The 16,730-nt window shown below is 52.2% G+C and overlaps 1 protein-coding gene across 1 annotated transcript in view; it reads left to right on the top strand.

The window, feature by feature from the left end:
- The first annotated feature begins 528 nt into the window (after positions 1-528).
- The window catches only part of EPHB1 (EPH receptor B1), a 285,129-nt gene continuing 268,927 nt past the window's right edge, over positions 529-16,730 (top strand). Inside the window, exon 1 of the mRNA XM_044252314.1 lies at positions 529-589. Coding sequence (XP_044108249.1) covers positions 533-589 — 57 coding nt within the window. The 5' untranslated portion in view covers positions 529-532. The remainder of the gene's footprint in view (positions 590-16,730) is intronic.

Genomic DNA, 16,730 nt, shown 5'->3' with positions numbered 1-16,730 from the left:
GCTGGAGCCAGGGGAGTTCATGGGACACCACCCATGGGTGTCAACATGGATGCCTGAAAGGGAGGCAGGGGACAAAGTGGGGGAGACGTGCGGGCAGACAGGTGAGGCTGGAGAGCGAGCCCAGTGGGGAGGAAGAGGGCAGAAAGACATGGCCTAGGGAGGTCAAGGAATGAATTAAATTTGGTTACTAGATTGACATGGCCATGGAAGAGCCTCTAGAAGAGGACCCTGGGAAGAAGCCATGTCTGGGGGTGAAGTTTCCGGACAGGTGGCTTCATCCTGTGGAGGCAGCTTTCAGACTTCCAGGCTTCTAGGGAGAGAACAATGGATGCAGCGTCAGGACCCCTGAGATCTGAGCTGTGGCTTCCTGACGAACCTCTTCCCCTCTCTGAGCCTCAGACTTCACAAAGGGGCCCAAGGCTCCTAACACTGACATTTGTAGTCATAAGTAACCTTGTTATCACCATAAGGGCTACCATCTAGCAATCTTCCTGACTCACCAGATTTTCTCTTTTGACCCACAGAAACTTTAATGGACACCAGGACAGCTACTGCAGAGCTGGGCTGGACGGCCAATCCTGCATCAGGGGTGAGTGTCATCCATCCATCCTTTAATCCTGCTGTGTAGTCCCGGGCCTGTAGGATGGCTGGGGGAGCAGAGTCTGGCCAGAGCTGGACCTTCGGAGGGGGATTGGGATAGAGGTGTGAATAGCTGTGTCCCCTGCCCATCTGCTTCAGGGGTCTCAGACCTGAGATGCTCCCCAGTGTGGTGATACAGGCCATCTCCTGACACAGTCCCCCAAGGAGTTGGCCCCCAGGCAACTAGGACTGTACCTGTGTGGGGACAGGGACAGTGGCTGCCAAGAGCTAGGCACTCAAGCTGGCGGTGATGGCACAGATCAGAAATTTGTGATGTCCACAGGGTTGCCAAGACATAAGGGCATAAGGAAGAGCTGGATGTCAGAAGGGCTGAGGCTTCCTTTCACCTGGAGCTTGCCTTAGAGAGTTGCTCTTGATTCACTTGTTCGGTGTTTGTGTGCTTGGCCAGGCCTTGTTAGCTATAAGAATGGATGAGCTCTGAGGACCTCATGGCCTCCCATGGGTGTGGGGCCACCATGTTCATGGATAGGCTAAAGTATATCTTTTCTCTGTGGCAGTAGAGAGATCAGCAGGCAAGTATGGCCCAGAGCTGGGAGTGAGGAACTTAGGAGGGACCCATGAGGCTTTGCAGAAAAGTTACATGCCATTGGGGTTTACAGAATGTGTAGGGGGTTGATGGGTGATGAATGGGAAATCTGCAAAGATATTCCAAGTAGGAGCCATAGTTGAATAGGGTCATGAAAATACATGAGAGAGGGGAATCTGTGTTTCTGGCATGTGGCAGGGTATGGACAGTGCCGAGGTGGGGTATGGGTTGGAATGGGGCATGGTGGTAGAGGACTGTGCCTGCCATGCTGAGGCTGCTGTGTCCATTCTGTCCTGCTGATAGGATTTCAGGGAACAGTTGAGAGAAAGCATTTAAGAGCCTCTTCCAGCTGTCCTGCGTGGGTCAGAAGAGTGGGATGAAAACAGGATACTTAGAGGACCATTAGAGCAAAGCAAAGGCGGAAACACTGGCAGCATTTGGCCATGGATAGATGGCAGGGGGACAGAGCAGGAGACAGAGGAAGGGAGATAATGTTCAGAAGCATGGCCCATGCCTTTGGTGGCCTCTAACCCAGAGCCTGTCTATATCCTTTGGCACACATCACAACAAGGCACAAACAGGCCTGTCATGAACCTGTGCTGTAGGGACAGTTCTCAATGGACCACTAGGGGCCCAGCAGGCTGTGCACACTCCCTGGCTCTCACTCTCCCCCCCAAAAGCCCCAACACTTACGGAATCCCCCCAACCATTAGGAGCAAGCATCCTGTCTTAGGGCAGGAAGACAAGGATTAGGATGGGTTGGTGGTTTCCAAGCTGGGCCCAGGGCAGGGGTCAATCCTGCCCACAGTGCCCAAGTCCCAGTTCTGTTGGGAGCACTGTGGGCTACTCCGGAATCTTTCCCACTTCTGGGAGGGACTATGCAAAGCCAATGAGGCAGCCACTTTTCAGGCTGCTGGATATTAAGAACTTGCCACTCTTTTACAAATTACATTATTGTTTGAAGGCCTGTGTTTTCACAAGGCATTGACATGATTTATGGTTAATTTTCCCCTTGATTTTTGTACACACCACCTGTCTTCTTTAAACGTCAGCTCTCCTTTCCCAAGGAAGATTGTCCTTTAGGAAAACACTCAAAGTCAAGTGGTGCCCTTTAGAGACAGCAGCTGGCTGGGCTGCTCTGTTTTTGCCCTCCCACTGGTTAGCAGCCCAGTTCAGCCACCATTCCCCTGGCTTTTCTCTCGAGAACATACAGCCAGGTAGTTCTTGTCTTTGTGCCCTGAGCAGCTTCAGAGCCTGGTTGGTTTCTAGAGAGTGCCGGGAGTGTCAGGCTGGCCCTTAGCTGGGTCAAGAGGAAGGACCAAGGACTATGCTTCCATCTCAAACCTTCTCTGCACCTCTCTCTGTCCTCATCCTAGATGGTTGCCCCCAATTCCCTGAACACTGCATGGCTCCCAAGCATGTCTCCCTAGCCCATCTTGCACTGGATGCCCACAGGCAGGTCAGTCGAAGCTTGGCCCAAGCAGAATTCAGCCCCCTCTTCATCTCCCATGAAACATGTGGGCTCCATTTTACCAGGTTGTAAAGGCCAAACACTGGAGTGATTCTTTGTCATCTCCAGGCCCATCTGGAGGAACACCTTCGCAGCATCCCCGACCACGCTGGGTCCCCATCCCAGCTCCTCCGAGGGCCAGGGAGCTTTCCCGAGTAGCACTATGCACAGTTGCAAATTTTGCATCTTTATATGTTAGTGTGGATTAATGTCTACCCCACATTTCTATTACCTGTTGGTTATCCCGTAACCTCTGAGGTTAGTTGGGATTCTGCCTTTCTGTTTACCATTGGAGACAGACACCTGGTTCATGACCTGACTTGGCTACTTGTTGATAGCTTCTGACCTGGACAAGTGCGTAGATCATGGTGCCAGTCTCAGAGTTGGAGGACACAAGAGGAGCAGAAAGCTTGTGCAGGAAAGAGGCTGTGCTCAGCATGGGACCTGTGGAGTCTGCAGGGCCCCCACAACCCAGCTCTGCCAGCGCTTGACTCGTGGGCAGTGGAATCAGAAGGCGGGCAGCTCACGTCGATAGGGAGGGGAGCCCGGGGCATGCCTGCACTCTCCCAGGGAGTGTCTGGAGCAGGGAGAGGTGACACAGCACTTTGTGAAGGGGAAGGAAGACCAAACACAGGGATGGAAGGAATGGGGCTGTGGACATGTTGACCTTTCAGGGAAAGGGACTCCTTTTCTGAGGCAGGGCAGAGATAAGGGGCCTGCACAGAGATGCAACTGCTCAGGTTTGGTGACTGAAGCCATAAAACAGAAAACTCTTTCAATGATCTATCTTCTCACTGATGTTGGAGGCCGGGTTCAGACAGTGAGGGTGGGGCGAGGGGTCTTGGGCAGCAGCGTTTAGGAGAGAGGGGCAGATTTGAAGGAACTGCCACTGTCGGAGGGCTGGAGAGAGGCAGGTGTGTTTAAGAGTGTGGCCAGGCTGTGGCTGCAGGCCATGTGTTTGTGACGCCCGATCGGCAGGCCCCCATCAGCTGCTGACTGTACAGGAGGAAGTGTGCTGGTGGGATCATCCTGAGGTATGGAGATGCCAAGAACGGTGGGCCTGGAGGAGTAAGGAGCTGAGGACATCCGTTGGAGGTGGATAGTGTCTTACCTCATGGCATCTACTCAGCAAGAAGAAGAGTGAAGCCGGGAGAGGACTGACCGCTGTGACAAAGTGCAGGGGCCCAGATGGCGGTCTCATGAGCCTGGAGGAGGACCCCAGACTGTGGACTTGAGTCAAGGCTTGGATTGAAGAGATGCAGAGTACTTCTGGGTGGTCAAGAGATCCAGGGAGAGGGGCCAAGTTCAGGCATTTGAGAAGCCAGGAGGCTGGATGGGTGACCCACATCTTCCAGGACCCACTGGGGTGGTAACACCCCCTACCCCTACCCCAAAAGGGGGCAGAGGCCTCAGAGCCTGTGTACAGCCAGGAGACTGTGCCTGCAGGCTTAAGATGGAGAAGGGTAGGTTGTTACTGTTCTGGTAGCTGGGGCATCCCCAGGGAACTGAATTGACTCTGACCTGAAGAAGCATCATTCTGCCAGGAGGCCCAACTGGCATTACAGTGAACCCTATGCACAGTGCATGGCCTGGGAGGTGGGCTCCCCATGGGACCCTTCCTTTTATGGGGCTTGCTGGGTGTCTTCCCTGCTGTGTTTGAGAACTGCCAGCTGTGGAAAGGAATTGGACTGCCCACCCACACAGAGCCCACAAATTGTTCTCGTTTATATTGCTGGAGAGTGGATCATAATATTCCATGTCAGAAACGGAAAGTATTCCTGCCCAAATGCAAAATGTTGCTCTCTGATCTAATTGCACCTTTAATTCATGGCCTTTAGGTTTAACCTGAATTGGAGGCCTCCTGGTGAGCAGAAGGAGAAAGTAATGTTTATAAAGTCACAAATGCCAGGGAGGAGCTCAGTTTCCAGCAAAGCATATCCTGGTGACCCCTCCCTTGGGCTGCCTTCATTTATTTCTCCCATACCCTTGCTTCCAGAAAGTTCCATGACCTTCGCTGTTCAGGGCCTCTGGGCAATGGGAGAGTTCAGGGAGGCCCCCCAGTGAACACTTAGTGAGTAATGGTCTTTATGGCTTCATGGTCCCCTCCCAGCTGTCTGCCGCCATTTCTGGATGCTACCTGACCCTCCCTACTCTTTTTCTTCCGCAGTCCCTCACTCTTGGGTGTCAGCTCTGTTCTTGTCCCCTCGGGGAGCCCTCCTGGATGCTTCTGTCCACCAGGGCCCAGTAAGGTGTCCTCTTCTTAAAGCCCAGGGGGCTTGGTGTGGACTTCTGACATACTGTCCATCAGTCTGTGAGCTAACCAGATGCTGACATGTGGTCTTCCCCATGGGCTGGAGGGTAGAGCAGCTTTATCTCTGCACCCCTGGTGCCCAGCATCGGCTCAGCAGGGAGTAGGCTGCAGGGGACAGGCTCCAATAAATGTTCATTGGCCCAATAATGAGGAGCATTCTGGATGCTTCTTGCATCACCAACCCAGGGTCCTGAACTTAGAAGATGTTCAATTTAGGTTTATTGTAGCCTAAGAAAATGTTTGTTGTAGACCTCTCAACACCCAATTAGTTGTCAGTATCTGCTTACTTATTTTTAAGGATTTTATTTACTTATTTGTTAGAGAAAGAGAGAGCACAGGCAGGGGGAGAGGCAGGCAGAGGAAGAGGGAGAAGCAGACTTCTGCTGATCAGGGAGCTGGACATGGGGCTTGATCCCAAGACCCTGGGATCATGACCTAAGCCAAAGGCAGGTGCTTAAGCCACTGAGACACCCAGGTGCCCTGGTCAGTATCTTTTTAGAGAGCTTACTTGGTGATGGAAATGGTGCCAGCTAAAGGAGACCAGGACATTTACTGGAAAGGGACAGTTGCTCTCAGATGCTGGGGTGGGGGGTAGATTAGAAAAGCAAGCCCTGGTTGCTCTGACAGGGGGACTTATTCTGCTGCTTACTGGGAGTCCAGCCCCAGAGTTCTTTTACTTTCCAAGTTTCACCAGGGCTTGCGGGCCCTGTGTACCCGGTCGGCGGGTGGCCTCTGTCTGTGGGACATGCAGCGGGAGTGTAAACACCTATCAGAGTTATCTTCAAAGGCCATTCCATGGGCGTCTAGACTCCAACTCCATCCGCACTGCCTTGGGGAACCACCTTCGTGGCCTGTGACATATACTGTTCACTCCTTTAGTTTCAGCAAATCTTTATCATGGGAAGTGGAATTTGATGGGAAAAGGAGGGAAAGAGGAGTCCACAGCCATGCCCGATGAACCTTCAGGATGAGCTCGCTGACTGTGTGTGTCCCTGCATATATGCGTCTGTATGTGCCTGTGTCTGTGTGTCTGTGTGCGTGTGTGTATATGTGCACTTACATATATGTGTGTTTGTATGTGTATACATATGTGTATATGCTTGTGTGGATGTATATGTATATGAGTGTATATACAGTTATCTGCATGTGTATATATGTGTGTGTGTGTCTGTGTATGGTTGTATATTTGTGTGTGTGTGTGTGTGTGTGTGTGAAGTTAAATGAGTTGATTTCATTTCATGCCCCTGTTGTAGGCAGTAGGCAGGTTCTAGAGTTCTGAAAATATCTTAAATGACTGGAGGGTTATTGGACTTAGTGGCAGAGCTTCCAGAGGGGGCCACGGTAGGGAACAGCACGCATTTGAACACGCTAATTCAGTTAAGTCCTGACATTAGAGACACGTTTACGAGTGCAGGAACATGTGGGCTTTACTGCATGGCCATTCCTTGCTGGCCGCCTGTGGACCCCCATGGACCCTTGGCTGTCCCCGGCTGCCTCTCACTCCACGTCTGTCAGTCCTCCAGGCACGTCCGCTGGCTGACCCTTATCATGGGAATAAGGAAAGCATGCTCAGGAGAGGAATCTGCTCTAATAGCACCCCGTTCATTCCAAGGCCACTCAAAAATCAATTGAAATTTGTCTGTCTGATGGATGAGAAGCTCTGGAGGAGCCCTGAAGCCCCCAGGCCTTGGCATGAGATAAACTGGCTCCCATTCCAGCTGTGGGATCTTGGGCTGGGCGTTTGGACCTCGCTGCTGCAGGTTGCCCCTCTCCTCGGTCCGGCAAGCACGGCACCTTTCTCCGAAGATGAAACAAGTCAGTAGAACATTTTCTCCCTGTAAACATTCATGAAGTGTTAGTGTAGTACGAAGCCTGTGGAGGGCTGGATTTTCTCTTTTCTTTATTTGATGACTCAATCATGTTAATGAAGACAGAAAAGCCTGAGCTAAATTAGGCAAGTCCAAGAGAAATTTAGCCCCGGGCAAAATGATTTTGTGAATGGTGCTTTATGGTGTTTGAATTTCAGGCCTTGCCGGGGGACAGGCGGGCAAAGGCGGTTGGGGTCGGTCATCCTTTCTCAGACTGGTACCACTGCCTGCAACCTGGGGGCCTTTGGCCTGGTCGGTGATTGCTGGAAGCCACACTCTTGTATTGGTCAGGGTTCTCTGGTGGCCAGTGACAGAAAAGCCCGACGGAGTCTTAAAGGAAGTGCCCTGGCTCGTGAAACTGGCTGGTATGAAGGCTGGTGTGGCTTCTTGTGTGGGCCCCACACATGTTAATCCTCGCAACAGCCCCATTTTACAGATGAGGAAACTAAGGCACAGAATCAGCTGTGAAATTGCTTCCAGGCACATGGATAGAAAGTGCCAGAGCAGACGTCTAACCTCCTTCAGGCTGCTTTTCTGCTGACAACCACACAGTACCATCTTTCCCAATGAAACGCTGCCCACTGTGGCGGCTCCAGAAGCCGGCTTCAGAAGGAACTCCCAGGTTGCGTTGCTATGGGCTCCTCGAATCCAGGCTCGGTATATAAATGGTTTTCTCTCACAGTGCGAGAGATGGATGGTATCCTTTTCTCGAGCTGTTACCAGGAATGGATATTGGTTTCTCCGCGAGAGAGGCCTGGCCTCCCAGGGAGCGGGCCTCTGACCTCCCCGTTCCCTCCCTCTGCTCCTCCCCTCCCCTGGCCGTCTCAGGTGACCTCAGAGATAAGTCAGAGCTCCCCACCCTGGGCCTCCCACCCACTCTTTATCTTTTTCTCTCCCTACCAAAAGGCCTGTAATTAGGAAACATTAGCAGGCTCCAAACAGCTTTCATACCTCAAACATCCTGTGTAATTGCACTCAGCAGTGCTCTTCCCTGGCTATTAATGTCACTTTTATGAAGCAATGAGGAACAAAACACCCCGAGGCACTTAAAACATTTTTTTATATAATATGCGTCTTTTAGGAGTGGAAGTTTAAAATCACCTGCCTGACAGAGACAGTGATAGACAAAGGCATGGGAGCCAGGGAGGTGGGGCCCTGGGGAGAGGAAGACAGTCCGAGAGGAGCTGAGGCGCCCCCTGCTGCCCTGGGCAGAGTGTGGTCGCTGGGGCTGGGTGGGTCCCCAGGGGAGGAGAGGTGGGTCCGATGAACAGCAAGGGCACCGTTCTGCCCGGCTTCATCAAGGGTGATCGCTCTCTCCTGGGGCTCCTGTGTGAGATCTTCTTCGTAGGCATGTGTGGGCCTCTAACAGAGGTGAAGAGAATGTTACAGACTAATTACGATAGTGGTTGCAGAAATACGTGGGGTATGACTGTGTACGTGTGTGGAGATCAGGTAGGGGGGCAGGAGGGAGAGAAATGAAGGGAGACATGCTACTTAGAGCTTGTTGTTAAAAGAACTTTGGGAGTTGTGGTGGGTCACCAGAACCTTCCCCGTTGTGGAGGTAGGCTTAACCTTCATTTGCCCAGACAGACCCGTGTCTTGCCTCATCTCTAAAACCTTCCCCAGAAAGGCAGTCACCCCACCACATCCCTCGTTCCAGCGCTAAAAGCCTCCTGCCACTGATAGGTGAGCCCAAGGACCAAAGGCCTGATGACAGATCCCCTCAGGTTGAAGGCAGGAGTGGCTCTCAAGGCTGTGGAAGGAAACGGGGCTCCTGACTCAGGTGCCAGGACAAAGCTGAGGCGGGGCAGAAGGGGCTCGGTGCCCTGAGAGCCTAACTCACAGCTCCCTCACACAGCCTGCCTTGGCAAAGGAAAGAAATGGGGTAAGACAAAGCTTTAGAGGGAAGGCGAGGCGGAGTTGAGAGGTGTAGCAAAGATGGGTAGGAAGAAAATGGAAGAAGAAGGGAGGGTAAGTGCGGGCCGAAACAGGTAGGGACACTGAGTGCGGCTCAGGAGGCAGGGTTCTGGCCTCAGTGGGAACAGAGCAGCCCTCCCATAAGGCCTTTGGCTTTCCTTCCCCTTATGGCCGTAAGTACTAGAATACTTAGGCCCAAATCCCCCCGTATGGGAATTGCCCCTTCCCACAGTTTTACTTCCGTGGTTTTAGTTACTCAAAGCCAACTGCGGTCCCGAAGCAGAGGATCCTCCTTCTGATGTACCGTCAGAAGGCCAGTTGCTGCCTAACGCTAGGTCACAGTACCTGAATCATTTCCCTGCCTCCGTCTCATCCCGTAGACATTTAAGCATTTAGTGCCGTGCAGAAAGGCATTTTAAGAGAGAGACACCACATTCACATAACTTTCGTTACAGTAGATTGTTGTAATAGTTCTCTTTTATTATGAGTTCTTGTTGTTAATCTCCTACTGTGCCTGATTGATAAATTCAACTTTATCCTAGGTACAGATGCACAGGAGAAACATACATAGGGCTGGGGACTGCTTGCAGTTTCAGGCCTCGTCCTGGGGGTGTTGGAAAAGGTCCCTACAGATAAGGGGAGGACTCCTGTACTTCTGGTAGTATCATAAAGGAGCAAGCCCAGCATTTGGAATCTAATGTCCTGGGTTTATTTCCATTTTCCTTTAAGTTCTTTAACTTCTCTGAGCCCCTTTTCTGCCCTGTCGCAGAGTGTAAGATCTTATTTATGCGGTGCTTGGCAGGATTAGAGAGTGTTTACCTTCTTTATAAACTCTGAGGCTCAGACAGGACCACTTGCCCTGGCTAGTACTAGTGGTTGCAGTGGCTCTCGTTGGAAGGACGTAACTGGCCTGGGGTGTGGGGTGAGCTGGCAGAGGGAGGCCCTGGAGGCTCGAGATCAGCCTTCCTGCACCGCTGTAGAGAGACTGCTTTTGGGCGGATACCGTCCCAGGATGCACCTTGTTATTAATAACCGGGTTGCTGTTGTTCGTAATAGTGGGAACCACTGCTACTACTCGTCACCCTTAATTAAGCACCAGCTGTATACCAGGCACTGAAAACAGCCAGTATGTCCTCACTGAACTTTCACCAGGACCATGCAAGCCAGATGGTGTTTCTCCCCATTTTACAGAGTGACCCTGGGACTCAGGGCAATTTTCCAGAGTCACAGGACTGTTGAGGGGTGTCGTTAAGACCGATCGATCGCAGGCTTGTCTGGTCACAAAGCTCACTTTTGTACATCTTTCCCTGAAGCCATTAAGGAAGGGATCTCAGAGTCCTATGTCATTGAGCAACTGGAGAACAGGGGTAAGGAGAGGCCAAAATTTCCCTGTTTTCTACAAAGGGAAAGGGTAGGTTTGGGAGAGCTGGGTGTTAGTGAGTAGGGTGCTCTTTAAGCAACCCATGAATTTTTTTTTTTTTAAAGATTTTATTTATTTATTTGACAGAGAGAGATTACAAGTAGGCAGAGAGGCAGGCAGAGAGAGAGAGGAGGAAGCAGGCTCCCTGCTGAGCAGAGAGCCCGATGCGGGACTCGATCCCAGGACCCTGAGATCATGACCTGAGCCGAAGGCAGCGGCTTAACCCACTGAGCCACCCAGGCGCCCCATGAATTTTTTTTTTTTAAGCACAGATAGTTGGTGATGTGTGGATTAGGAGGAAGGGAGCAGCAGGTCCAGGAGGATCTGGAGGGGGACCAGGAAGGGCTGGCAGGTATCCAGAGGAGCACACAGGTAGCCCCTGGGGATGGCTGGCTCCAGGCCGTGATGGAGGGGCCTGTGGGTCAGTTTCCACCCCTGGGCCTCTGCGAATGTTCAGGAAGTGAAGACTCCTAAAAAAGGGAGATATGTGACAGGATGGGTCCCATTGAGTTGCTCTGTCCTCTCCAGTGGCCTCAGCAGCAGTCTGTAGGACCAACCCCTGCTCCACTGGAGGTGCTCTTCTGCTGATAGAATAGAGAAGGGTTCTGGTCATGCCACATCCCCATCTCTTTTGACGCTGTCCCACTCACCACTCCGGTGGTGACAGGCCTGCCTGACACATTTCCCAGTGTCACAAAGGACAGCCAACATGAAAGATGTTGGACGGGGAGCTCTGCCTTTAAGCCAGGATGGTCTGTGGCAATGGGCTACATTTACAAGTAGGTGTCGATAGCTCATTAGGCAGGGACAAGCCAGGGGTGACCCAGGTAGGCGGGGCTTCAGGGGGTGGGGCCTTGCATGTGGCTGGTCTCCTTTCCATGGGAAATGACCACAGAATGCAGAAGCAAGAGAGGCCAGACTGAGCGGGTGGGATTTGCAGTCATCTAATACAAGTCATAGAGGATAGCAGGCCCACGGTGTGCGGCACCGGCCTGAGCGCCCCTGCCATGATGGGTTCATTCTGGGAGCCGAGTTTAAAAGAAATATTGGAAACTCTAGAGCATGCCTTGAAGAGGGTGACCATTGATCATGTTCTTCAAAGAATGTTTGTGGACCTGGGAACCTCAGCCCAAAGACAATCTGTAGCAAAGTCGAGGAGGTAAAGGAGTGAGATCGGAGTCCTCCCCAGGCTTCCCAGACTGACCACACTTGAGCGGCCACAGTCCCAGGAAAAGATGCCCTGATGTGAGTCACACACAGTGGCCACAAGCTCACCGTCAGGAGGGAGTAGACAGAATGGAGGGCGCTGTGTCCTCTCCCTGGGCTAGATTTGATTTTAGTGCACCTAGAGAATGGGAATTCTCCACTCTGAGAATGGCTAGAAGCCAAGAACTTTAAGGAAGCCAACCTCTTCCTCCTGCTATGGCCTCTTCTCTTGTCTCCAGGATGGCTCCAGCTGGCCACAGACAGCCTGGTCCTCATGCAGTCAAAACTCTCCGCCCCCATGCAGTGAGGAGCCCGTGTCCCTAGCCCCTCTCCTAGTGTGGTCGCCCGGCTTCAGGCCGGCCTCCACTACTGAGCAGAGATCCCTCGGAGCTGCAGTGACAAGTGCTCAGCTTCTCCCAGTGGTAACTGTGCTCCTCTCAGTGGAACCCAGATCTGGGCAGAGTGGGATTAGGCAGCTGGGGCCTGGGGCCCTGCAGCTCCCGCCCCTGCCTTGTTCGACAAGGCCTTGTTGGACACCAGTGAGGACCACATTCAATCGACAGCTTAAGATAATCACATGTGTGAGGCACTGGGATAATGACAGCTGAATACCCTGCCATGGTTGCCATAGTGACCAGCCAAGCACTGGTTCCCTCCTTTTTTTTCTTTCTTGTTTTCTGGGCCTCCTTGTTATGGGGCTGGCTGGTGGGGTGGGGGCTGAGTTTGGGAAATGGGAAAGAGGAGGAAAGGGGGAGGGGAGACCCAAGAGGGGCAGCCCATTATCCTCTTTTTAAATACCCCAGCTGGAGGTGTTTTAAATCCCAACAGAGACAGAGAGAAACAGTGTCTTAATCCCTAGCTCCCTGTGAATTATTTAAAGGGATCTTGTCAGAAGGATGAATTTGTCACTGTTGCAGTGTCAACAGCAGCAGCAGCTGTCATAATGGCTGAGGACCCCACTCCAGGCAGGGCCTGGTACGAGATGCTGCTGCCTGGTGGAAGTTACAGTGGCCCCGGGGGCTGTGGACCAGGACCCCCCTCCCGAGGCACAAGCCTGCAGTGTTTCTCCTGGCGTGCTGGCAGAGACCGGGGTGTGAAATGTGCCAGGATGCAAAGAGATGCATGCCATCTGGACCTTGGGCCCAGCCAGCCTCACCCTCCCTGAGTGGGGCTTCCAAAGCCCTGGGATCTCTGAGCAGCGAGAGCTGTGCACCCTGGCTGGGAATGGGCAGAGCCCACCCGTGCCCGTAAGACAGTTGGTAGGTGGGCATACCCAAGGGAGGGCAAACAGGTCCCACCCGGGCCACAGCCAGCACACCCAACCATACATGGACACACACACAAACACACACACACACGCACCAAAGATGATACAGAGGGGCAAACAACCAGACAGTCAAGGAAGAGTCATAGATCATACACACCATGAAGGAGAGCTGAGACTGTTTTTTTTTTTCCCAGGTTTTATTTATTCATTTGAGAGAGAGACAGAGAGAGCGCAAGCAGGGGGAGAGGCAGAGGGAGAGGGAGAAACAGATGCCCCACTGAGCTGGGAGCTGGACATGGGGCTCGATCCCAGGACCTGGAGATCATGACCTGAGCTGAAGGCAGATGCCCAGCCATCTGAGCCACCCCGAGAACCAAGACTTTAAGGAAAAATAACAGACCTGTGCTCAGAGAGAGGCTAAGCATGTTTCTCTGGAGGGCTGGTACCCATAATAACTGACTTGCAGGGGTCCAGAATGCCATGAACTGTCATATTTAATCCTCATGCCCATCTCCTGAAGTAGGTCCTGTTAGAGCAGCAGAGGCTGAGAGAGGTTTAAGGACTTGCCCATGGTCACACAGCTGCATCTGGTCTGACTCCAGAGTCTGGACTCTTGAGCTAAGCCAGGGGTCACATGACTTCTGGAGTGCAAGAGTTAGTCATGGTGACAGCAGTGCCACTTAATCCCAACCAACATCTCCTCCCCAGCCATCAGGATGCGTTCCGCTCGGGGGCATCTCTCCTGCTTCCACCTCAAGACAGTATTTCTTGCATTTTTCCCTCTAGCCTTTTTTTTTTTTTTTTTTAAGATTTTATTTATTTACTTGACAGACAGAGACCACAAATAGGCAAAGAGGCAGGCAGAGACAGAGAAAGGGAAGCAGGCTCCTCACTGAGCAGAGAGCCCTCCTGGACTCTGGCAGGCAGATCCCAGGACCCTGGGATCCTGACCGGAGCTGAAGGCAGAGCCCTTAACCCACTGAGCTACCCAGGCGCCACCCACCCTCCAGTCTTTCTTAAAAGGATTTTGTAGAGACTTTTAGAGACTGCATTGGGAAACAATGAGTATGTTTTCCATATTCTCTGGTTCCATATCTGTGTCCCTTCTCCCCCTCCCTGTGCTTTTCTGCATCACAGAGTATGTAGTTGAGGGAATGCCTAGCCTTGTACCCCTGTAGGAGAAAAGCCCTTTAAAGCAGTCCCTGATAGCAGGTCCAGTTCTGGGGCACACGACAGGGAGCTGTGGTAACGAGTGGGGGGCCCTTCCTGTCCTCCCAGCCCAGCACATCTGGGAGGGAAATGAAGGCTATTGGGAGGTGAGCTCTCTCGCAGCCCTCAGGGGGGCCATTGAGTAAATCGCTGCCTTGGTTGGTTGGTGTACTAAATGGTAGATCCCTCAGGGCTTGTAGGAATTTATGCCCCATGGACCACATTTTACATTTTAATTAGCCCTCTAGCTTGTCTAATATCCCAGCTCTTTGAAGCCTAGTGTCCTGTCTCTACCGGAGCCTTGGAGTCCAGGCTGATTGGGGGAGGGGGCGGTGGCTCTGGCCCAGCCCAGGAAATCTGCTTCTCCATGAGAATCGGGGGCCTTCTGTGGGCTCTGTGAAGTTGTGTGCTGTCCCAGCCTCAGTGGGCTTCTTGTTCAGAGAGGCAGCCATCTCTAACTGGGGTCTGAAAGTGGGTCTTTGGGTTTCCTCTGATTGGGCAGTGCCGGGGACGTTCCATATGGTTCCATGGGGCGTGTTGGCAGTGACAGTCTGCAGAATAACAGGTTCCTTCAAACAGCAGTCTGTGCCCAAATACAGACTGCCAGATGGGACCAAAGCCTGGGCACCGTGTCCAACTTCCTCTCCCTGTGCTTTGAGCTGGTAGTTGATGATGCCTCCGGGGATTGCCTAGCTGAGAGTAGGGAACCCGTGCTGAGCCCTGCCCAGAGGACGCCCTGAAGATTCCAGGAGGGGCAGGAAAGGGGGCCCTGGTTGGCCCTCTGCGTCTGTGGGGAGTGGAACTCAGCCCTCTCGGCCGGCTCTTCTGCTGACCAGAGACGGGATTATTTATTCAAGATGGAGATGATTTCCACATCCCGATGCGTCAGCCAGAGGTGGATCCTGCGGTTGATGTAGCAATGGGGCTGCTGCTGACACTCGTGGGAAAGATAATGGGTCCTTACTGAATGGAAGCTCCATTCAGGCCTGGAGCAGGATGGGTTACTCCCATGATCTCGGTCCTCTAGGCACCCACGGAGGTAAACAGTCTTCTGCAGATGAGGAAACTAACACTCAGGAAGTCATTCATGGTTACAGAGCTGTAACTGACAGGCATCCGGCCACCGGCCTCTGGCAACCTGTCCTGCCTCTCCTCCTCCCTGCCCCTTGTCCTGTGCCATCTGGCAGTCACCCTGCTTCCAGGGTCTCTTGGCCCTGTGCTAGGCACACTTCTGCTCCAGAGAATCCGTTCTTGTTCTAGCTTGGAATGTCCCTCCCTCGTGTGCCCTCCAGGCTGGGGGCTCTAGTATGTCATTTAGATCTCTGCTTCAAAGAGGACCCCCTCCCTGAGGACCCCACTGCCAGCCATCCCTCTGTCCCCTTACCTGTTCCTTAAGAGTATGGGACAGTCTGATACTGTTCCTTTGTTGGCTTGTTCATCTTTGCGGTTGCTCTGTTAGAGTATGAGGCCCCCAGGGCGGGGACTTTGCCTCTTGCTCACTGCTGGGTCTCCCTGACACCCAGGACACTGTTTGGGGATGTAGTAATTATGCAACCTTTTATTTAAAAAGTGGGTTTAAATGCACTGGGCTTCATACAAATCACAATAGCTAGGTTCTTGTTAGGCTAATAGAGGCCACAAAGCCAATTTCAATGATCTCTTCCTTCTCCGCAGTGTCCAGAAGAAGTGGCCTTCCTGGCCAGGTGCCACGGAAATGGCTTATTCAGGGCAGTTAATAGGATGCAGACATGGTAGCCTCTGGGCATTCGGGACGGGCAGGGTCTACACAGGGTGTTGGGGCAGCAGTCCAGGTTGCTGGTAACTATCACAAATCTTTCAGCTCCGTGCTTGAACTGCCTTCAGAGACATACAGGGGAATCAGCTCGATTCTCTTAACTTCATTCTGTAGCAGTTCTTCATTTTTGAGCAAGGAATATCCTTTCTTAGCTTGTTCATCCATCTGACTCATCAGATTTGGCTGCAAATGACTTTTGCCTCTTTTTTAAAATCCAGATTCGCTCTTGGAGGTTAAAGAATGCGTTACAGTTTCTGAGGTTGTTCTAGAAGTCAGGGTAGATGGTCAGGTAGAATTCACGGCAGTGGTTTTGAAGGGGAAGAGCATGTTTTACACACACACACACACACACACACAGCCTGCATATAGGGGATATACTGGCCACTCCTGAGCAACACACCTACGACACCTGACTTCCAGAAAGCAGGTTTAACAACCGCTGATCTTGGAGGAACCTAAAGCTGTCTTTCTCATACATCAAAGTCACAGTCTCAAAGCTTGAACAAGTACTTTCTGATGGATGTCATTGTTTTCTTTCTACGCTTATCTCAAGGATTCAAGGACGGGTGGTCCATTTGCATCAATAATAGTGCCCTTTCAAAGGCTATTAATATTCTGCTGGTTGTGCAAAGCTGCTTTGTTTCTTTTCCCAGGCTCAAGTTAGCCAGGTGTCACCTGCACTAAGTCCCCAGAAAGGAACTGGGCTAAGGAGACAGAGAACTTAAGAAACAGACCAGGGCCTTGCTCATTCCTTCAATCTTACAGTAATTATTGAGGGCTAGGTGATGGGATTACAGAGAGGTCCCCAACACAGTGCAGCCTGCTAAGGGCCAGCCTGTGGGGAGGGTGGATTTGTGTTTTAGAAAACTCACTGGGGCAGGGGAGTTAAAGAGAAGGACTGGCAGAGTGACGAGGAGGGGGAGGGACTTCAGCAGGGGGAAGGGGAGGGGGAAAGGGCAGACCCTGTGAATGAGCTCTGGAGGAGACAAGAGACATGGGTTTGGCACCTCCACCCAAAGATGGGGCATGGAAGTGGAGAAG

This window comes from Neovison vison, chromosome 6 (genome assembly GCF_020171115.1).
Source record: "Neovison vison isolate M4711 chromosome 6, ASM_NN_V1, whole genome shotgun sequence".
NCBI classification, from domain to species: Eukaryota; Metazoa; Chordata; class Mammalia; order Carnivora; family Mustelidae; genus Neogale; species Neogale vison.
Note: the sequence above shows the minus strand (reverse complement) of the source record. Positions and strands in the feature narration are given on the sequence as shown.